The sequence below is a fragment of the Myodes glareolus genome, chromosome 2 (assembly GCF_982192425.1).
Source record: "Myodes glareolus chromosome 2, mMyoGla1.1, whole genome shotgun sequence".
NCBI classification, from domain to species: domain Eukaryota; kingdom Metazoa; phylum Chordata; class Mammalia; order Rodentia; family Cricetidae; genus Myodes; species Myodes glareolus.
Genome location: NC_142027.1, coordinates 79,361,204 through 79,383,915, shown reverse-complemented (window position 1 = coordinate 79,383,915; position 22,712 = coordinate 79,361,204). Strand labels below are relative to the sequence as shown.

The 22,712-nt window shown below is 47.7% G+C and overlaps 1 protein-coding gene across 1 annotated transcript in view; it reads right to left on the bottom strand.

Moving 5' to 3' along the window:
• Positions 1–2,804: 2,804 nt before the first annotated feature.
• Positions 2,805–22,712, bottom strand: part of C2H3orf70 (chromosome 2 C3orf70 homolog) — a 43,040-nt gene continuing 23,132 nt past the window's right edge. The window contains exon 2 of the mRNA XM_048453820.3: positions 2,805–7,790. Coding sequence (XP_048309777.1) covers positions 7,234–7,790 — 557 coding nt within the window. The 3' untranslated portion in view covers positions 2,805–7,233. The remainder of the gene's footprint in view (positions 7,791–22,712) is intronic.

The following is a 22,712-nucleotide window of genomic DNA, read 5'->3' as shown; positions in this document are numbered from 1 at the left end:
CACAAACGCTGTGTATAATGTGAGCGTATCAGGTCAACCACATAGAGATTACCTCCAAGGCAGATTGTCCACCCCCAGGCCAGTCAATATCCTGACTCCTAAGAACATACTCAGTGGTATTATACACAGGTTCTCGTGTGTGTGTGTGTATGTGTGTATGCGTGTGTGTACGTGCATGCGTGCTGTCCTGTCAGTCAAACACTGACTCCTGAACAACATTTCATCATGACTAACTCATTCCATTGCAAGTGGGCCTCTAGGGCAATAGGCGCTAGCCTCTTACCATTCTTGCACCTGACTTTTGTGAACATACGTGTATTTATTTTTATTGGTTATGACCTTGGGGATGATTTCACAATGCCATGGGGTAGGCTAGGGATGCTTAGTGACTTTCTGAATGTCCACGTGAAGTTACAGCTTCAGAAGCATGGACTGATGGAAATAGTTCACACACCATCTACCCCAAACTTCTTTCCTGAGTTCACTTCTAAGAATAAGGCTCTGTCATTAGTCTCCCATCCCCCATCCCAGCCAGGGAGTAGCTGACCCTGGCAGGACCCACTGTAAAGCTGCTGGTTAGGGCTGGGCACAGCTGGGACTGGAGGGGTGAGGTCAGGCTGATCATGGCCCCTGCAATACCCCACATGCTGATCTCTTGTGTGAGATCAGGTGTGTGGCCACAGCAGTCACGGGCTGGGCTTGGGTGAGGAATAGGAAGCTGTGTGGTTGAGGTTTGCTGGCAGGGGAGCGGCAGGGGCTGCACAGAGAATCAGGGAAGCTGCCCCTACTATTTCCCTGCAGTGTGAGCTCCACATCTGACTTAAGTTTTGACTGCTTCAGCCAACACACGGGCACAGGCACACGCACACACACAGTTGTCGGGGACAGTGAAGAAGCTGCTGTGTGTGTAGGGGGATGCTTGTGAGCCTCATGTGCCTACAACCTGCAATGCTCCAAGAGTCTACAGTGCTAGCGTTTGTCGTCCGTCATCTTGCAGAGAACCAGATCTCTGCACTGGGAGAGATCGTCTGGAGATTTACACCAGGTGACAAGCCTAGGTGCCACGAGACTCAGACATCCCCCAAGGCCCAAACTTTCTAATCCCTCATCTCCAGATTTCACAGGTTGTCTCCAACCGGGAGCACAGGAAAACGTCCCTATGCCCACAAGCACCAGTCATGTTTGGAACACCTATGATGGGCTTATTCTTCAACAGACTCCAGCTAGTTCCAGGCAACCAGCAAATGTCCTGGTCTCTCAACAGACACACAGTAATGTGGCCACTGCCTGGACACCCCACTTGCACCACTGATCCCAGGAAATGAGGCCCCTTGCTCAATAGGACTTCCATTTTCAGCCATGGAAATACAGGTTCATTTTAGAAAACTCCAAAGAGTAACAAAACTGCCTGAGTATCTCAGCATCTTTACCTGTTCCTTTATATATATAATTTATTTTATTTCATGTGCATTCATGCTTTGTGTGCATGTATGTCTGTGTGAAAGTGTTGCATCCCCTGAGACTGGAGTTACGGGCAGTTAGAAGCTGCCATATGGGCGCTGGGAATTGAACCTGGGTCCTCTGGAAGAGCAGCCAGTGCTCTTGACCACTGAGCCATCTCACCCGCCCACCTGTTCATGCACTTCCATCACGTCTCCCTGGCTCAAAGAATCTCCACCTGACCCTCTCTCCTCAAACCTAACTGCTGAGAGACAGGTCCCGTATTACCCTCTTCATTCAGCCCTGGGCTGGACACGGAGAGCTAAAAGCATGAATAGTTCCCAGGTTGTGCTGAGGACAAGCGGCTAGCCTGGTGTACTGCAAAACGGTGTGGGCGGTAAGACTACAAACAAGAAGATGCCTTCCAGAATGTTACAGCACAATTATGCAGAGTTAAATCAGCGAACCACACATGCAGATGAGACTCTCTGTCAGCAGGAATCCCCTAAGAAGACAAGCTGGCACTTTCGGAAGCAGAGCCAGCCTGACGTGTAGGCCAGGACGTGACTGAAATGGCAGACGCGATGGACCAATCTGAATGCTAAGGTTGTAGGTGACATCGCACGTGCACACACATGCACTGGCTGGCAATCGGTACACAGAAGGGGGAGGCTGGACCACAGCCTTGCTCCAGCGCCGTCTGTGTCACTGGGTGGTGAGCCACTCAGGGAGCATTCACTGCGTTACACACAGCAATGGAATAATGCAGACAAAAGGCCATGAGTGTGGACTCCTGGGCCAGGGTTCTGGGTTTGGGTCCCAGCCTGACGAATGAGTGGTACCACTGTAACACTTTCTGAGCTGCCCTCATTTGTGACACAGGAAATGAGGCGGCACCAGGAACTCTATGAATGCACTACTGATGGCATGCTTAACGCAGTCCCTGGGGAGGCTGTGCCACGGAGTAAACCCAGAAGCTGGCAGGCAAGATCAAATGGAGCTCCTGGGTGTGCCACACTGACCTGGGCCTTAGTGATGGACTCAACCTGAGGTCTCATGGGGTAGCAGCCTCCCTCATCCTCCCCCTGTCTTATAAAGCTGTCTTATACAGCACTCATGAACTGGAGAAGGGGCCTAACTTGGTGTGGAGTAAATGTTATTTCTGGAACGATACATTTGATGGAGTCAACACAAAAGTTTTTCCAAAGAGTTCTGGGAACGAACACACGTGGCAAGCAGGGACATGTGAATATTTAGCTGCATTTCACCAAGGTCTGTAGAGTGGAAATGGGCAAAGGGCACAGACTGCTTCTCGCTTCTCTCCTACCACACAGTAAACACTCGATACAAAAACTCAGCAGCAGTTTGTTCTAGTACAAAAGAAAACCACATTTATTGTACAGCAGCGTTTCTCTAAAGTTGAGCTGTCTTACGAAAACAGAATCTAATTTTAGGAAATTACAGAAGGGTCAACATTGTGCTTAAACTTTAAAGCAGGTTCCAAAGAACCCGGCACACCACGTGACTACTGCAAGGCATGGACAGCCTCGACGCACGTCCGCACACAGGAACCTGGGAGCGCCATTCTGACTCCGGACAGGCTTCCGGCTGCTTCACCCTCGGTCACAACACAGCTCCTCCACGGGCCAGGCACCATAGTCACGACAAGGTGAGGTTTGGAAACAAACTCATTTTGAGAAATGCCCTTGTGTTTACACTGAGGTTTAAGATGGCGGTCAGGGCGGTGTGGTACAGAAGAGGTGAGTGGTGCCCCCCTCACCTCCCACCCGCCCCTCCACAGGGAGCATAGTCACACCCTCCCACCAAGCCCCACAGCCCACTGTTTGGGTTCGCAGCACCGCTGGACAAAGGGGAAGGAAAGAGAACTGTTCCAATATTTCCCTCAAGTAAAAAGTCAAAATATGACAATAACATTTTGAAAATAGGATTCGGGGACAATCAAGAGCAATGACATAAATAGTATTTTACTTAAAAGTGTCTTTTTGCTTACACGGCAGTATCTACACTACCATGCTCATTGGATAGTCTAACTGTCTAAGTGTCTGGTTGCAATCAAATTTGCATAAGAAGAATTTGTTCCAATCAACCCCAGAGGATCATGGTATCTCAGACAAGCAAGAGAGGTTAGGAAGTCAAGAGAATAGGAAGTCAAGACGATCAGATCCCAAAGACTTGTGAGAAAACATCCATGGCTCAGGTTTTTCATTGTGTTGGATTGTGTTTTCTTGTGTTGGGTTGTATTGTGTTGTGTGCATTGCCTTGTGTTAGATTGTGTTGTTGTGTTGCATTATATTGTATTATGGCCTGTTGGGACACTGGCTTTGTAGTGTTTTACACTGTGTTGTGCTGTGTTGAGTGTGGACACTGTGGCTCTGGTTTTAGTCTATTCTGTATAGTGTGCTGTGTTGTGGTGTGTTCTGTTGTGCTGTGTTGTCTTGTGTTGGGATGCTGTAGCTCCGGTTTTAGACTATTCTGTATAGAATGCTGTGGTGTGGTGTGTTCTGTTGTGCTGTGTTGTCTTGTGTTGGGATGCTGTAGCTCCGGTTTTAGACTATTCTGTACTGTATTTCATTGTGTTCTTCTGAGACACAGGCTCGGGTTTGCTCTGTTCTGTACTGTATCGCCTTGAGGTGTATGTGTTCCAGAAAAGCAAATGCTTTTCTCCAGGGTTGTCCTCAAATTCTCATTTTATTCCTTAAATGTTACAAGGTAAAAAGGAATAAAACCCTAGATTTTAAAGTAAAGCCTTATTTTTTTTAAAGATATATCAAATAGTTATCCCAAAAGGGACTTTAATTGTTTTGTCATTTCTCAGAAAAGTTATGGACACATTTGAAAGTTAAAATCTTGGTTAGGTAAGAAAACTATACTCTGCATTTAGTGGGGTCACGCTGCTACCTAACAAGCTTTCAAAAAAGTGGCAACAGTGCCAGTTTCTCACAGAAGCCCATCCACATGGTCCAAGCCTTGCTCCAGGCGAGCACTCTGTAAGGTCCAGATTGCAAGCTTTCGTCTCTCTCACTGTACAAGGGCTAAGTCAAAAGCCTACATAACACAACTGTGCTTACCGTCTATAGTGCATGTTGCATCTAAGTATTTCTAAAGTGCCTATGAATACAGGTATACAAATCAGCACTATAATATCAGGATTACAGAGAAATTCTCTCATAGAACATAGAACAGAATAGGCCTAGAATGGAAGTTAAGCTATACATTTTTTATATTCTTTTCAGCTGATTTCAGAACGCAAGCATAGAGAAGTCATTCTGGCTTACTCGTATTTTAGACAGTTACTGGTGTGAACAGTGTTAGGAGAATAAAACCGAGAAACTCTCGGCTGTGCTTCTTCAGAAAAGGCTGTTTTGAGATCCCGGAATGCGAGGGAACGCGTCCAATTTTATAAAACTGGCAAGTGAAGCTTAGTGAATTTAATTACAAAGAGATTGTGCAAATATTTAATGGGATCGTCAATTGTTATTAAATGCAAAAATTACATCACATTTGTGGCAAATCTCAGTGGCAGTCGGGGTTTAAAAAATAGGACCCTGGACAGAAGTCACAGATGTTACTGATAAAGGGCATAAGCCCAACACTCAGCCAAGCTCCAGAACCGTGGCTCTGACCCCGTGTTTTCATGGAGCCCGAGTTGTAGACTCCAGCTTATTTAGTACTCATGGCTGTGGGCCCATAGCAGAGAGGTGTGGGGAAGCTCTGCCACAGGCCTGCCTCTCCACCTGGGCATCTGAGGAGATCGTTCACCGCACATTTGAAGATGGCCCTGGTGCTGTCTCCACAGCCCTGAGTGCTGGATGACGGATACGTGCCTCATGGAATTTGGGCCAGTGAGGCACCACAAACCTCAGGCAGGACTCACCAGATGTCCCCAGGCCATTCCAAACCAGCACTATGACCCTCCAGCTGAGTTGTGGCTGCTCCCATCTGCCCTCCCCTGTGCCTGCTGGTCCTTCTTGGCCTGAGCCTTAGCATTTCAGTAAGTGGGGATTTTTACTACATTCTCCTCTAGCACAGAAGGTTGTAACGACTGCCTTCAAAGGAAGCCACATATTCTGCCTTCTGAACACGGAATGTTCTGGGCTTGTCAGCCTAAAGAAGGGGCTAGTGGTGAATCACTGCGACTCCATATCCAGTTGGGAAAGCAGATTCTTCCTGAGTACACAGTGAAGAACCCCAAATGCAGGAGGCCCCGAGAGCACAGCGAGCCTCTCCTTCCCTCGAGGACACACGGACAGAGAGGGATGTGTGAGATGCTGACAACACAGGCCGTGGCGCCTGCTCAGACCAACACGGTCTGAGACACCTGCCCCCCTGCAGCTCTGTGGGTCTCCTCACAGATGTTAAGCTCCCAGATTTGTGCTATGCCTCACACATAGATTTAGGAGAACAGCAGATACTAAGATCACATGAGAATGTCCACTATATAGCAAATCAGGGGCAGAGTTTCGAAGAAAGCTATGTAAGAAAGAATTACCCACTATTTCGTGTGTGTGAAAGAGCACACACGTGTGTGCATTCCGGCGTAGTAAAGTGAAGAAGTGTTACATAAAACATCTTCCTGACTCAGCAGTGAGCTATTTCAACTGTCTTTGCATTTGCATAAAATCCATGCATCATACAAAACTCTAGTCCATTTCTCATCTAAGCCATTCTAATGCTTCATACAACCAAACGAAGCAGAATTAATCAAACCTATTAGATTCATTCCTAATCCCTAAAGGACTTATCTTTTAGCATTTCCATGCTAACTAAAACTAGTGTGTTTTTTTTTCTTAAGATGTCAGATGTGCTGCCTCCTAAATATAATACCTATAAAACTTAAATGCTTCTCCCTGATCTGAAAAACAATCACAAAGGGCAGTGGATGCTGTGGAACCCACCCGGGGCCCGCTCAGTTAGTTAGCAACTTCCTCAGCTGGCCTAGGCCAAGTCCACCTCCCCTCCCCCTGGTTCCAAGAGCCTCCTGGGTGCCGTGAGCTGCATGATGTGTGTCCTGTAACTCAGTGTGTCCCCTTCATGGTGAGAACCAGGTCTGAGCTCTCCTGAATCTCCACCACCCTACTGCATGTATGTACATACACACACATCACACCGCACACGCTGGTGTTTGCACATACATATATATCACACTAGCTGGACTAGACACAAGCTGGAGAGGCCCGTCTCTCCTCATAGTCACAGAAGCTGTGACACGGCTGTCACCAGGGGCCAAGGGGACCTCCAAGGACCTCCCAGAAGTAACTCCTGAGGCTACTCTTGTCCTGAGCCCATATAGCTAGCAGGAAGGAGGAAGGGAAGGACTATTGCCAACAACACTGTGTCCTGAAGTGAGCTGCTCCCCATACCGAAACCAAGAGAACAGAGGTGTCACATGACATGCCAAAGGGAAGCTGAACAAGAGCCCTCACCACAAAGGATGGGCCACTGGTAAAATACAGTCACCTCCACTCTGGGAAGCTCCTCCATGTGACCGACCAACCCGTGATACCCTGTGGTCACCACCGCTCTCAAAGTTCTAAGTGAAATTAAGGCTGGGTCACAACTCATGACACCAGAGGCTACATAGAAAGCAAGATACAAAAGAAAACAATGTCACAGTTACAAGATAACTTTAAGGTTTTTAAACACTAGTTAGCAGACCCCTGGGCTGCTATGGGTGATAACAGGGCTTGGAAAATGCCAAAGAGTATTGGAAAATGTCGCATCAAATCAAAGTACAGAAGCTCAGGGTGGATCCTGGCCGTGGGTCCCAGCTGACTACACAGTGGTTTCCATGGTTTCGATCACTTCCAGATCCGACTGCGATGGGGAAAGAAGGGTGCACTCGTCGGGTTCCCAGCTGCTCTCGGGGCTGTAATCTTCCTCGGAACTCAGTTCCGCCCCTTCTTCTGTGTCCTCATCACAGGATTCCACATAGTGAGCCCCAATGGCATTGATCCCCGAGTCCTCGGAACTGGAAGGGGAGGAGCAGTGGCCCAGTTTCGGAGTGTCGCTCTCTTTAGAAATTAAGGCATCGTGTGCAGAGACCTCCTCGGGGCTCATCTTCTGGGAATGGGGCGCCCGCTGCTTCTGCACATAGCACATCTTCCCGTTGATACATTTAACCTGATAGCTGTCGATGAAGAGATCGGAAATCATACAGTACCTTGGCGACTCGGGGGGAAGCGGAGGCTGGAAGACAGATGCAAACTTCAAAAAGTGTTCCGTGAGCGAGACTGAAATCTGGATGGTGTTGGTGGGTTCTCGCGGCCTCGCGGGGATCTCTGTGCTTGGGAGCTGCTCCACGGGGGTCATGGGCTGATAAACATATTTGCCTGTGGGACACACAAGACACAGCTGAAGTCTAAGAGCACCACACAGACCATACTAGCACTGCTGCAACATCTAGATTGAAACAGCCGTACCATCACCTGACACAGTCAAATCCACTTCAGATCCAGTGTGTCAGAGTATTCCCTGTCCAAGTAACCCAAAATACATTCTGAAATTTAACATAGGGGAGACTCTCATTACATATGATCTTGGGTTCAACCACTAATGCTACAAAAAAAAAAATTGAGCCACTCCATGGGTCTTGAGTAGGCAGACAGTCCTGTAGCCCTCACCTTGAATGATTCACCCATCAACACTGGACGCAGTGCCCAGGGACAGCATGGTAAACACAGGCTGAAAAGAAACACATGCTGCAGAACCGCAACTTCATTTTTATCTCTAACAATAGGTTAATACATTTATGTGTTTTTTTAAAAACTAGAGGTACTTCAGTGTACCACCAAAACTACAAGGGACCTTCCCTTCCTAGGTGTCTGTTTTGACTTTGTTACTAGGGATGGGATCTGGAGGCAAGCATGTGCGCTGCCACTGAGCTAACCAGAGACCCTAGGTGATGTGTTTTGGTCGGGATGCACACATTTATTGGGCAGGTAGTAGCTTACTGGGCTGTCCTGGCCACCCTGCATGGCTGGCTAAGGGTGACTCTGTCTAAAGATAGCCACAGTAGCACAAGGGGGAGGTGCCTCCCAGACACCAATGCCATGGCCACTTCATGACCCAAACCAGGCAGATGTGCCCGCAGGCAGCCCAATGGCTCTTTTTTTTTTAAAGTAAATTTTATTAAATTATAAAAGTTTCCATTTCCGCCCCTCTTCCCAACACCCTCCCACTCCCCCCACTCCCTCCAATGACTCTTTTTAACTCATTCCCTATGCCCTTGCCCTCAGTGGCTGCTATGAGTGAAGTCTTGTACAAAGGAAGCTTAATGTGTCCTTTCCACAGCCTCTTCTTTCATGTATTTAGGAAGTCTTTCAAGAGTCAAATGCTGAGGAAATGGGTTAAAACTATGCAGTTTGTAAGTCCATAATAATTATAATGGTTATACTATTATTATTATTATTAGAGACAGGTTTCACTATGTAGTCCTGACTGGCCTAGAACTCACTCTGTAGATCAGGCTGGCTTCAAACTCACAGAGAGTCACCCACCTCTACCTCCTAAGTGCTGGGATTAAAGGCAATCATACCATATCCAGCTTGTAAATCTAAAATTATTTCAAAATATAAAAACAAAAGGGGTCCAAGAAGATGTCTCATAATAAAAAGCACTAGGAATACAACCCTGATGGCCTAAGCCATGGATTTCTAGAACCCATGGAAAAGCCAGGTGCACAGCATGTGTGTAATCCCACACTCCGACAGTGAGAAGGGACGCAGAGAGAGGAGACAGACACTCCCAGGAGCTGAAGGCCAGCTAGCCTGGAGTACGCAGAACAACATCAAACAAGGAAGACTCTCTCTCAAACAGCTGATGATGGACACCTGAGGTTGTCCTCTGAGCTCCACATATGAGTGGGTATTGGTACACACACACACACCCTATTTACTATCTATCTATCTATCTATCTATCTATCTATCTATCTATCTATCCATCTGTCTATCATATCTATTTTAAATGCTAAAAGGGGAAGCCCTGAGAACTCCAGAGACAGAAGCCCAGCTCTGCCCACCCCTGTGTTCATCTATCTGGATGAGAGGACTTAGTCACGCTGGGTTTCATCCTTCACACGTTATGGCAGCTTGTGAGCCTAGTGTCACTGGGATTTTTGGACCAGATCATCCTTTTCTGGAGCTGCCCTGGGCACCACAGGAGAGCTAGCCTGGCCTCTACCACTCATTCATTCGATGTCAGAGCAGCTCCTGGTCGATAAAAACAATCCAGAGGACCGAGGATGTATGCCATCACCCTCAGAAGCATCTTGGTGCAGGGAAGTCACTCATGCTTTATGTCTTGGTCAGACTGGAAATCCTCAAATGGAGTTCTCTCCACAAGGAAGGCTATCTTAGGTTTCATAATGTGGAGACGTGGAAGAAGAACAACTATGTGCAGGACCGTGTGCCGTGTGCTGTGCCACGGACGACACCGCTGGCCAGCCATCAGCACCAGGCCAGCTTGCGGTTAAAGTGGCACTCAGTATCTTCAGCTTCACCCTGGAGGACCATGTAGAAAAAGCATGTTCAGACAGTCTGCACAAATACATATCACGTGGATCCCACAGGCAGACAAAAATTCAACTACTTTGACAGTGGAAAAAGAACTTGGTTACACCTGCCTGAAGAACTCTGTCTAAAACAGACCAGGTACCTGCACCGTCTCTGTCATCTGCAAAAGATGCTAAGCAAGAGCTGGGCATAGCGGTCCACACCTTTAATCCCCGCACTTGGGAAGGCAGGAGCAGGGGCATCTCTGTGAGTGTGAAGTCAGCTGGGTGATTTGCAGGTCACCAAAGCTACAAGTTAAGACCCTGTCTCAAGAAAGATACAGACACACACACACACACACACACACACACACACACAGAGAGAGAGAGAGAGAGAGAGAGAGAGAGAGAGAGAGAGAGAGAGAGAGAGAAATCATACAAAGGAGAATGCAGAAGAGCAGGTCAGACCTACCAACTGGCCTAGCAGGATCCTAGCCTCCAAGTACTGGGGATATGGAAAAAGCGGGCACATAGAGGAAGATGGAGTTGAAGCTTCTTTCTTGAAGGTCTCCAGATTTGGGATTTGAGGAGAGATGTCTAGGACCAGGATGGTCTCCTGTCTAGAGGGAAGGAAATAGGGGACTGGCGGTCCAGTCATTTCTTTCTGCCCAGGCTGTGAAGCTTGCAGGGTGCTAGTTGAGTTCATCCACCACAAGTGACCCCTGGCTTGGTTATAACCTGACACAGCTGTAGGAAGACCCTGGCAGTTGATTCCTATCTTCCAGAATCATCCTCAGCCCCAGAGAGAACAGCTGTTTAACTCAAAGATGAAGGAAGAGGTGAAGCCAAGCTTCAGGATTTAATTTCCCTTTCCACATCTCATCGCCCCTTTGTCCTACTCGGTCCCCTTTCCCTCCTTGGCGATCTTCATTATTTTTTGGTTTCTCTCCTCTTGGTTGGTCTACCTTTCTTCCCCTGGGCTCCTCTTCTCCACTGCTCTGCTTTCCCTTCTTGAAGTTTGGCACTCAGTATGAATGCTGGGGCCCCCACATTCATGTATTAAAGTTCCAATTACCAACGTGATCTTTATGAGAAATTAGTAGATCTATGTGAGATGGTAAGAGTGGAACCCCCAGTGGATGAGCCCAGAGCCCTTCAGCCTCTGTAACCAGGATGAGCGTCCCCAACAGACACTGCATCTACTAAACCTTCAGTAGACTTCCCAGCCAGGCTGAAGAAGTAGATGCTATTGCCATCAGTTTACAGCAAGTGTGTGTTTGGGGTGGTGGTGGAATGTATGTGGTATGTGATGTGTGTGGGGTGTTTGTGTGGTATGTGTATGTGGTGTGTGATATGTGTGGGAGTGTTTGTGTGATATGTGTGTATGGCATGTGATGTGTATGTTATTTGTGTGTGGTGTGTGATATGTGTGTTATCTGTGTGATGTGTGTGATATATGTGTATGATATGTGTGTGTGATATGTGATGTGTGTTATCTGTGTGTAATGTGTATGTGATGTATGTGTGGTGTGTGTGTGGTATGTGGAGGGGTGTAAATGCACATGAATGGGCAGGTATATGCATGCAAAGGTAGAGCAGTCTGTTGAGTGCTTTCAGCTGTCCCTGGAAAGACACACACACACTCCATAGGATTTACTGCTCTATTGCTCTGCCATATTGCTTTGAGACAGGGTCTCTCTCTGAAGCGGCAGCTCAGTGTTTCAGTTAGGCTATCTGGCTGGCAAATAAGCTTCCAGAGTCTGCCAGTCCTCACCTCCCCACCCCCCAGTGCTGGGATGGCAGGCACATCCAGCCATGCCAGCTTTCTCCCATGGGTCCTGGAGATTCAAACTCAGGCACTCGTCTTGCATAGCAAGTGCTCAGTCTGCGGCATTGCGCTCCGGCAGTCTGAACTGACCTAACTGTGCAGTAGAGGAAGAGAGACCAGCTGGGACATGCACTGTGCTTCGTTTCGCAGCCCTGCCTCACTCGGAACTGGGCAAAGCCTGTGATCTGGGCACACAGATGGCAAAGACAAAGGATGGTTAAAGAGGCTGCAGCTCTAAGACAATTATCACAGAACACTGCATTGTTCGATTTCTTTACAGAAACAGTGGGAGTATGGTGGGAGGCACCGCACAGTGGTGTCCCGGTCTCCATCTCCAGCACCACAATAAATACATAAAAAAAAAAAAATCAGATAGCTCAAGGAAAGTTCTGACTTGAAGAGAAGGAGAGTTGAGCATCTAGAAATTTTCCCTCAGGACACACACACAAAGTACTAGAGGCAACAACTTGGGGAGCAAGATCCACACACCTCAGTGTTATTTGGGTTATATGCAAACAGCCCAGAGATAAAAAGCAGAGAAGTGTTCACTAACAGACAGTACTCAGAAGCAGAAGTGTGTAATGGGACATTCTGCATGCCACAATAACATGGGTGGCTGTGGAGGACCCTGCGTCAAGGGAAATAAGCCGGTCACAACAAGATGAATACACAATAATTCCACACGTGAGGTGCCCGGAGCAGTCAGATTCTGACGGGTGGAAAGCAGAACATGTTTTCTGGGGATAGGGCGTGAGGAGGCACTATAGCAAGTGACCTCAGCTTACGGCACACAGAGTGGCGTGAGGATGGGTGCTGGTGGCAGCTGCCCAATATGAGTGTCACTCGGCATGTGTATAAAAAGGTATCCGATGAAATCCGTCACCGGGGACACACAAACCAACAGCAACGAGAATCAGAAAGGCTGCCATCGCAGGGGAAAAACACTGGTGGGGATGTCCAGAAGCAGGGACTCCCACTCTCCCAATAGCAATAGAAATGAAAACCACCAGGAAGCCTGCATGGAGGTTACTCAGACCACTGAAATGAGAGGTGGCCTTTCCTTTACAACACATGTGAAACATGCATGTCTGTGGAAGAAAGCCTGCCCAGCCTGTGTGACAGCCTGGGTTCAAACTCTAGCGAGCAACGACAAAATCCAACTAGAAATGAACTTCTTCTTGTATGTTGTTGTTGTTGTTCAGTTTTTAGTTTTTTTTTTTTTTTTTTTTGAGAAAGAGTCTGTCTGGCCTGGGATACATAGACCAGGCTGACCTCAAAACTCACAGAGATGTCTGTGCCTGCCTCTGCCTCCCACGCGCTGGCATTAAAGGTGTGTTGTGCCACTGTGTCCAGCAGGAATGAACTCGTATATGATCCAGCGATGCCACTGCTGGCTGCACCCATCCAATGGGCTGCAAATCAGTAAGCGGGAGAGAGATGGCTGCAGCTACATGTTTACTGCAGCAAATTCACAACAACCAAGACATGGAACCCGGGCACCCAGGGGCAGGCGGGTGAAGGAAGAGTGTCAGGTTCCCAGTGGCGGAGCGCAATGGATGCCGTCACGTTGAGTAAAATGAGAAAGACACAGAAGATGATATGGCAGTCTCTTCTATGCGCAGGATGAAAATGTTGGCTTCACAGAAGCAGAGACATCAGCAATGGGAGCAGGAAGCTGGAAAGTACGCGATGGTAGGCGCTAGAGGATCGCTAACGAGCGCTACTGGATAGCAGCAGTTTCTGATGTGCAAGGTACAAGAACTATGGCTGACAATAATTGACTATTTCAAAACAGCTAATGGAATTCTCAGGCAAAAAACACGTCTGAGGTGACAGCAACGTCAGTCACTCCAATCCGATTAACACACTGGGCTGTCACACTGTACTGCATACATTTAAACCAGATTTAAAAAACAGAAAACAAAATGTAATTTTTAAAAGAAAAACTAACTGATATCCCTACAAAATAATGAAACTATTTAAAACATGGGACATGATTAAACGTACAAAAAAAAAAAAAAGGCAACTGTGACCAAGAGGTGAGAAATGTATCTCAGACACCTTATTTCTTTAGGAGAAATTTTCAGCCATTTCTCAAAGATCAATCAAAACCACTAACTCCCACAAATCTTTGGAAGTCTCTATGGATAACATTTCAGACTTGGGCCAGAACACTGTGGACACTTAAAACACCTCAACGAGACACTTAGATGTGCACAGGGAGACTCATGCTATCTTGCATAAAGAGAAGCCAGAGAGCGTCACACTCTCAGGCTTGCTCATGCGTAAGCTAGGTCATCCTCTAGAGCAAGGCGACAGCCTGCTTCCTTCTCGGGTCCACTGTGAGCTACTCCAGGCTGGCAGTGGACCACCCACTCCATCTAAGACGCCATGGGCAGCGCCGTGTGATTACACAGCAGAAACGGTTTTCTTGGAGCTGTTTCCTTTGTACAAAGGGAAGAGAAAACACAACCAAACTAAAACAGCAAAATCAATCCAGACGGGAAGCCACACGTGCTTCCATGCCCCATTAGCCTGCTGTATGCTCCTAATTGCATGTTTTGTTTGTTTGATAGCCCTACATTTGATAAATTGAAAAGAATCCTCTGGGGGCGGGGGGTTGTCCTTAACATGTGAAACCACTTCAGGAATGCAGAGCAATTTTAAAACCTGCCCAAGTGAAATAAATACAGTTAGGAAGGTAAATCTGCACCGGAAAGCCGGGGTGGCCTGAGGCGACCTGCGCACCCAGCACAGGTCCCTGCTGTTCATCAAATCACAGCTGTTTGTGTTAGGCCGGGGGAGGTCAGCACTTTGAAAGAAATGCTACCTAGTCATTTTTACAGTGTGTACCAGTCATTGGGTTGAGAAGTGACTCACACGGGAAAAGTGAACAGAAACAGTGGTACAGGGGTCCGGCTCTCCACACCGCCCACTGCGGTCGTCTGCGTCCTAGCAGTTTTGTCCTCTGCCCTAGGAGCAGGCTCAAGTTCACAGACTGCCCAGTGACGTCGCAGCCCTAATTAGAAATGTAAGCAAGATTCTGTCTCTTCATTTACCGCCCAGGCCATCTTTAGTGGATCCCATTTCATAGGAAGCAAATCCCCGGTGTGACAGACCAGCAGGAGCGCGGCATAGCCACTCACTGAACAAGTACTTGGCTCACAGCCACTGTCTTTACTATGTCACGTGCCACAGGAGGAAGAAAGTACAGTCCAACAGGCAGCGGTGCTTCGGGAGCATCCGGATTGAGACCGGATGTAAAAAAGCAAAGCAAAGTGGGCGGTGCCGCAAAGGCTGAGGAGCATGCGTGAGGCTCCCGAGGCTCCCGTGGAGCCCTATCAAGGCTCGGGAGACTGCAAGGGCGAGGTAGTTAGTTCAGTGTGGGGTTCCGATGGCCGAACTGCGACTGGGTGGGTCCTGGAAAGCAACACCAGGGCACCCAGTGTGGCTACCACCGTGAACCGTGACGGTCTCAGGGAGGAAGGACACACAGATAACCAAAAATATGTGCTGATGAGCCAGGAGGAACTGAGAGGGAAGAAGAGGCTGCAAGAGATGTTGGACGGTGATGTTCACATCTAAGCAGTGGAGAGAAAGAAAACAGGAGGAGAGATCCACAGGAAGGCAGCCATCCGTGGGGAGTGATGTAAAGACCAGGGCGGAAGACATCCCATGAGTCCCAACGCAGGCGCATGCTTCAGCTGCCCTTGGATCTCGTGAAGTTAGGAGCCTCAATTCGGTTTTCTCCAGTGTGCAAGTGGTTACATTCACCTCAGACAGGGTTGAGGAACTAACATGAAAATGTCTCCAGGTCTCAGCTTAGTGCCCAGAGCACTGTACGTCCACTGTTCTTGTTTCTACCTCAGACCTCTGAGACTCTGCTACACCCTCTATGCAGAGTTCTCCAGTCGACTGCCTGACTCAGCACCGTGACACCCCACTTTCTTCACGTGTGACCCTCACCCACTTCCGGACTAATAAAGTGAAATTTAATTGTGTGTGCCAGGCACTGGGGATGTGGGGCTAAAGGACAAGGCCACGAGTGGCCCCTGAGTCACTGTGCATTCAACTTAGGAAGGATCCCATTCAACAGGTCATCACAGGGAAAGACACACAACTACCAACTGCTAAGAGTGGTGAGCACAGAATGATGCGAAGGCCTAGCAAAATCAGCCACACTGAGTCACACTTACGATGCTGACTGGCCTGTGCCGCGAGGGACAGCATCAGGGAGGCAGAATTCAGTACACGTCACTTCATGATCCAATTTCTATCTGTCATTCCGTCAAATAGGCACAAGATGGGTGGGGGAAGGGGAAGCAAGCACCCAAAGCAACCCACAACAGACTTCTGTCATCCCCTGGGTCATATTTCAGCCCCTTTTAAGTAGAGCAACCAGCGAAGCCTGCCTAAGCCAAACAGGGAGGAGCTGCCCAGCCCTCATAAGAATTGCCCGCAGCCAAGTGGCAGGGACAGTGGAGCGCTAGACTAACTCTTCAGACTCTGTTGGGGCTTTCATGAAGCCTATGGGATTTAAGGGCTATATATGCCAAAACCTCATGTGCTGGGTTCAGGGAGAGCCCAGATATACAGTGCATCCCGCTCACAAACACAAACACCCACACACTGCAGCAGAGGGAAGTGAGCTGTGGCTACAAACTCTGCACAGGGTCCAGAGAAAAGCGCAGCGCTAAAGAGGGCGCCAGAAAAAACACAGGCTGCACACTGCAGGAAAGCTGGAAGCTGAGGACAGGAAGGGAAGCGGCATGCCTTCTGTGGAGGCCCCAAGTGTGAAGAGCTGCCTGGCTGGGGCAGTGGACTCTCTGTGACCAAGACGAAAGAGCAAAGCTCAGGAAAGGCTGGGTGCCAAAGAAGCCACTCTGCTGGGAAATCAGCACAGTTGAATCCTCTGACTATACAGATGTGGGCACTTCCAGCGTGAAGAGACCCCATTCAGGGTGCGATTCTGCGAGTTCAGAATCATCGTGCTATAAAGTTTAGCCAAACATGGGTGGTGCTAAGTGAGAACACTTCAGTTTCTAGTTCCTTCTAGGTAGCTATACAGGGTAGGTTTAATTGTTAACTTGACACAACCTAGAATCTCTTAGGAAGAATTTTCTTTTCTTTTTTATTTTCTTGGGAGGGTTCTTTTCAAAACATGGCTTTACTGTGTAGCCTTGGCTGTCCTGGAACTCACTCTGTAGAGTTTGAGGCCGGCCTTCAACTCACAGAGATCCACCTGCCTCTGCCTCCTGAGTGCTGGGACTAAAGGTGTGCGCCATTACCACTGAGTGGGAATAGCAAGAAATTATCTAGATCAAGTTGGCCTGTAAGAGATGATCTTTATTGTTAACTGACCCCATCCACTTTGGGCGACACCATTCCCTAGGCTGAGCAATGAACTATATATGAGGGAAGAAAGCTAGCTTGTCATGATATTTCATTTGTATTTTAATAAATAAGGCTTACCTGAAGATCAGAGAGTAAAACAGCCCCACTGGTCAGCCCTATAGACCAGGTAGTGACACACACCTTTAATCCCAGTAGCCACACTAGTTTGCCATAGACACCAGGTGGTAGTGATACATGCTTTTAATCCCAGCCCTAGAGAGGAGTGTAAGGCGGGAGGAGACAGAGCTCACACACAGTCTCATTGTGAGATTCCTGGAGACAGGATCGCCATTTCAGACTGAGGTAGAGGTAAGAGCCAGTGGCTGGCTGTTTTGATTTTCTGACCCTCAGGCTGAACCCCAAAATCTGACTCTGGGCTTTTATTATTTGTGCTACACTAGCTGAGTGAACAAGCAGGCAGCATAGGCACGTGAACTTTTCTTCCACATGACTAGCTGCTTGAGGTCTTTCCTAGACTTCCCTTGGGTGATAGCCCGGAGCCTGGATTTGTAAGCCAAGTAACTGTTTTCCTTCCCTGAGTTGCTCTTGGCTAGGATATTTTATCACCACAAAGGAAATGAAGCCACCACAGCAGGCAAATAGTGGTTTGATACAGGGACCATGTCTCCTCCTTTCCATTTACTCTGGCAAGTCCCGCTTACCTTCAGAATTGGTGGGGGCGAATAGGGGCCAGGAAACAGAGCGGAGGGAGTCCTTCTGCAGGACGGGCCATGTGGTGGGCAGTATGTTCAGAGAAAGGCCAGCTGTTAGGGCAGTTTGCCACTCAGAAAAGGGGTGGAAGGAAAGCGTAATAAACAGGGTGAGGAAAGCTGTCTGTGCGCACACGTGTGCTCATGTGTGCACGTGTGTATGTGCGTGTGTAATGGTAGGGATACTAAAACTGGAAGGCACTGCTGCCGATATCCTAAAATAATATGCCTCAACCTTACAAACGTTTTCTAAGATCATTCCTGTCTCCGTCCTTTCATTCCAAACCTCTCTGCACAGCCTGAGTCACCAAACTGGACAGCATATTTCTAAAACTGTAGCTTGAAAAAATCCATTTAGAAACAACAACAACAACAACAACAACAACAACAAAACGCCTGTAGTGGGGAGCAGAGCTGAACCTGAGCCTGGCGATCCGGGGATGGCTCTCTGCCACGCCACCAGCACGAGGCTGTAGATCTCCACAGAGCTCCAGCCACACTACCCGAAGCCATTCGTTCAGTGGACAGATACAAATGACAAGCTGAAGCAAGGAAAACAGGAACAAGACATCTGCCATGCTTCCTTATTGATCTGGGGATGAAAAGTGCAGAGATTCCCCAAAAAATACACTAACTAGATGGGCTGATTCAGGAACGGTGAAACCCGAAGTGTCTGTACTTCACGGAGCTCAGCGGGGGCTCAGGAAATGTGTACTGCATCTTAAATCTAACTCTGCAAAGGGCTGCATCTGTCTGTAGACACCATGTCTGTTCATTATTCATAGACCCCCCCTTTTCAAAGCTATAAAGGTAATATGGTATTCTGGAACTTTCTATTGTAAAAGTCAGGGGCTGGAGAGCTGGCTTAGCTGCTAAGAGCACTTGTTACTCTTGCAGAGGACATGGTGGCTTGCATCCACCTGCAGTTCCTGTTCATGGGATCCATGCCCTCTTCTGAACCCCTCAGGCACAAAGCATGCTTGTGGTGCACACATCCTGCCCTCTTCTAACTGCCTCAGGCACGGAGCATACATGTGGTACACATACATACATACATACATACATGCAGGCAAAATACTCATACACATAAAATAAAATTTAATTAAAATTTTAATATTAAATAAAATTTTAAATTAAAGTTATGTAATTTTAGTAAACACTCTATCAATGAGACATATTTTAAAACCAAACTATTACCATTTATGTGTATAAATTATATAGTCTTTAATTAAAGAAAACATGTATCATGTTATTGTGTTTTATTTTCATCAGATGTAGTAACTACCTGAGGCCCAGCTAGAGGCACCAAAAGCCAGCGTGACTAGACCTATGCCCAAGGACGTGTTTCTCACGCAGCTATGTGGAGTCACTCCACAGCCAACGACAAACAAGAAAGAACAGGCTTGGACCACAGGGAGACTACAGCCGCACGAGCTGTCCATGTGTGGCCTCTCAAACACATGGACAGAATTCTCTGACGTGCATGTCCTTTCCCACGGTGTGCCAGATGGTGACTGCAGGCCAAGACACTCTTCTGATGATGTCATACCGCAGTCATGTTCCCAGGACGACCCAACAGCTAACCTGGTCCAGCAGCAGCCCTCGCAAGGCCCTCTCCCAGTGGAAACCAGTACGCTCAGATCAGTGTGAACCTCTGCTGCCCCTGTCCAGTCAACCCCGCCTGCACGAGCTGCACCCCTGCACGAGCTGCGCCCCTGCACGAGCTGCGCCCCTGCACGAGCTGCCGACTTGCATCTATGCCCGTATTAAATTGAACTGTCTCAAAACCTGACCCCAGCCTCAGGAAGGGAACCTCCTTCCAAGTTTGTCCTTCCTGTGACATTATCCTACTGTCCCTGGGAACCAGTGATGACTTCCTCATATTGTAGTCACTTCTTGGGATGCTGAATAACCCCTTTGTTTTATGAGATGCCCTCCTAATTCAGTCTGTCTCTGTCCCTTGATTGGCCATGAACTGGTTCAGTGACACGAAAGGGTAGGTTTCTAGCCCGTGGTCATGTTCTGACTGTCTACCGAGAAACACAACAGTTTAGGCTAGAAATGTAGCTTGGCGATTGGCCTGGCACGTGTAAAGCCCTGGACTCAAACCCCAGCATTTTAAAACCAAGCCAACAAAAAGAGACCTGCTAGTTAATATATTTGGAACCTATACTGATGATGGATGAGTGTTATGTAGTAAGTACTAATAGTATTTTAGATGCTTAAAATTGGACAAGGTGATGGTAATAGCTTTAATAACTAAGTGGAATAATAATGGCGCAAGAATTTAAGCGAATGCATTCTAAAATCTACTTCTTTTAACATGGCCTCTGCTTCTTGCAACTTTTTATCAACAATTGATGACCAAAAAAATTAAGAAAAACCAGAGAAATCTTTTATTGAAGGTACTTGACTATTCTCTCCCAAAACAATGTCACATGAAATTACAAATGCTTCCCGAACATGCAAGATTCTAGATTCATCCTTCATAGTTGGTGAGTATATGCTTCTCGTTATCCAGAATGAAAAGCATCATCAGGAGGCCCGAGTAATGTTCTATGGCTTTCTGACTGGCAGCAGAGCACCGTGGCTGGGCCTGGGCTAACAAAGCTCTTCTCCCCAGCGTCTGGGACAGACCCCAAGGAGGGACAGGAAGACGCTGCCTGCTTCCCCAGCAGGGCCCCCACAAAAGAGTGCACCCAGATTTATAGAGAAAACAGCACTGAGCAAAACCTAATGGGGCAGCTGACCCAGGATGGGCTTGTGAACCCCGTCTACACTGGGCCTGTGAAAATGCGTGATTATGTCAGGATGTGGGGAGTTTTAGTCTGTGGGCACCAGACGTGTGGGAACATGGCCACACGGATTTTCAAAGCCAAGTAAAATGCTTTTTATGTGTTCAAACTGTCACTTGAAAACATAAGGGAAGTGACATTAGTGGAGCAAATGCGACAGAGGCAGAGAGGACAAAGCTTGCCACCAGTGCATTTGCTCAGGATGCGCCCGGTTAATCCAGGCCAATCACCCCATCCCAGGGAGCAGTCTGACTACAAATGAGGCCCTAAGAGGAGTCCTGCTGCTTTTGAAAGCAGCAGCAACTGAGGATTAAGAAGGCAGGCGCTAATGAAGAACAGCGCAGGACTCTGAGTTCCTGCAGCCTTGATTCTAGGTGGCAGGGGAGACCATGGGATGGTTTCAAGAGAAGCGATTTATGAGGCTTTTGTTGTCTTGTCGGGTAAAAGTGGACCTTGTTCTGTTCAAAACCATTATATTGTAGAGTTCAGTGAGAAGGCTAATCACTCAGAAACACTACAGCATTCTCAAGAAACCGCAGAGGCCTACAAAATGGGATGGAGGCAGAAAGAACTTTCCCTCAAAGAAAACATTTGGGGAAACCCAACTAACTAGTCATTTTGATGCTTGGTAGGTAATGATGGTTCATTTTATGTAAACTTGGAAAATGGTTTGGGACACGATTAATATACAAGCTAGTGTGAACCTGGGTAAATAGCCGGCCTTCTGCGTGAACAGGCACATCTAATCTGCTTGAGTACAGACAGAAGGGAAGGGCTCGCTGGCGGCCAACAGGCTCTCCAGCAGAGCCTACCGCTTCCCAGGCAGGCTCTCCTGGGCTTCCTTGCTGCCCACACTTGTCAGTCTGCAGAACGCTATGAACCAATCCCTTCTTTTCTCCCTCTTCCTCTTGTTTCTCTGGAATACACAGACTCCCTTAGTTTCTGTTGCTGGGCTAAAACACCATGACCAAAAGCATTTCTGCCTGCAACTCTTAGGCCACACCCAGGAACACAAGGCAGGCACCGAAGCAGAGGCCACGGAGGAGTGTGGCTTTTCTTCACGGCTTGCTCAGGTGGCTTTCTTCTACATCCCAGGATCACTATCCCAGGGTTGGCACCACCTGCAGTGGGCTAGGTCCTTACCTATACATCATCAATCAAGAACATGGTCTACAGCTTACTGGTAGGCCAATCTTAGGGCGGCATTCTCTCAATTGAGTTTCCTTCCTCTCAGATGACTCTAGCTCGTGCCAAGCTGACAGAAGGACCACCCAGCATACAGACCAATACCATGGGGCTGCAATGACCAGCGAAGATAATGAAAATAGAACCAAATACGAACTTTATCTTCACTGATGGCAAAAAGTGTAGCCAATTCTACTCTATTTTCAGACAGGCAAAAGGAAGATCTACCAAACTGGTCCCATAAGCACTTCCCATAGTGGAAGGGCAGCACTAAGAAACCTCACTTGTCTTTCCCTTCAGGACAAACGTGTATTGTATGTTCCAATTGACTGATTAAGTTAAACGGTTAACCTTAGTCCACTCTGTATACAGAGGTGAATCTCTCCAGCCAGTCCTATATGACTTCCCTCCTTCCTTTATTCCCTTCTTGGACTAGGGGCTGACTGTAGGGCCGTATGCTTGCTACACCCATGTTCTATCACGATGCTATACTCCTGGATCATTCTGCTACAGTCTTTTCCCCTTTTGCTTGCTAGGACTGAATTGTGAGCTAGGGTCTAAATTACACAGGCTCCATTAAAACATGTGACTGCCCTGTTTCAGCTTCCAGAGCTGTTTTGTGCCCAAATAATTCGAGATCAGGTATTGTCCTGTGCCCCACATTACTTTCTCTGCATAGGACCTTTGTGGCTATTCTGAAGTTTGTTTTGTTTCCATTCAGATTTTAGGATTTTACTGTTGCTCTCTGAAGAACGCCACTGGAAATCGGATGGGGCTTACACTGAATCTGTAGGCTGATTTTAGTAATGTGGCCAATATAAAAATATTAACCCTGCCAGTCCATTGACCA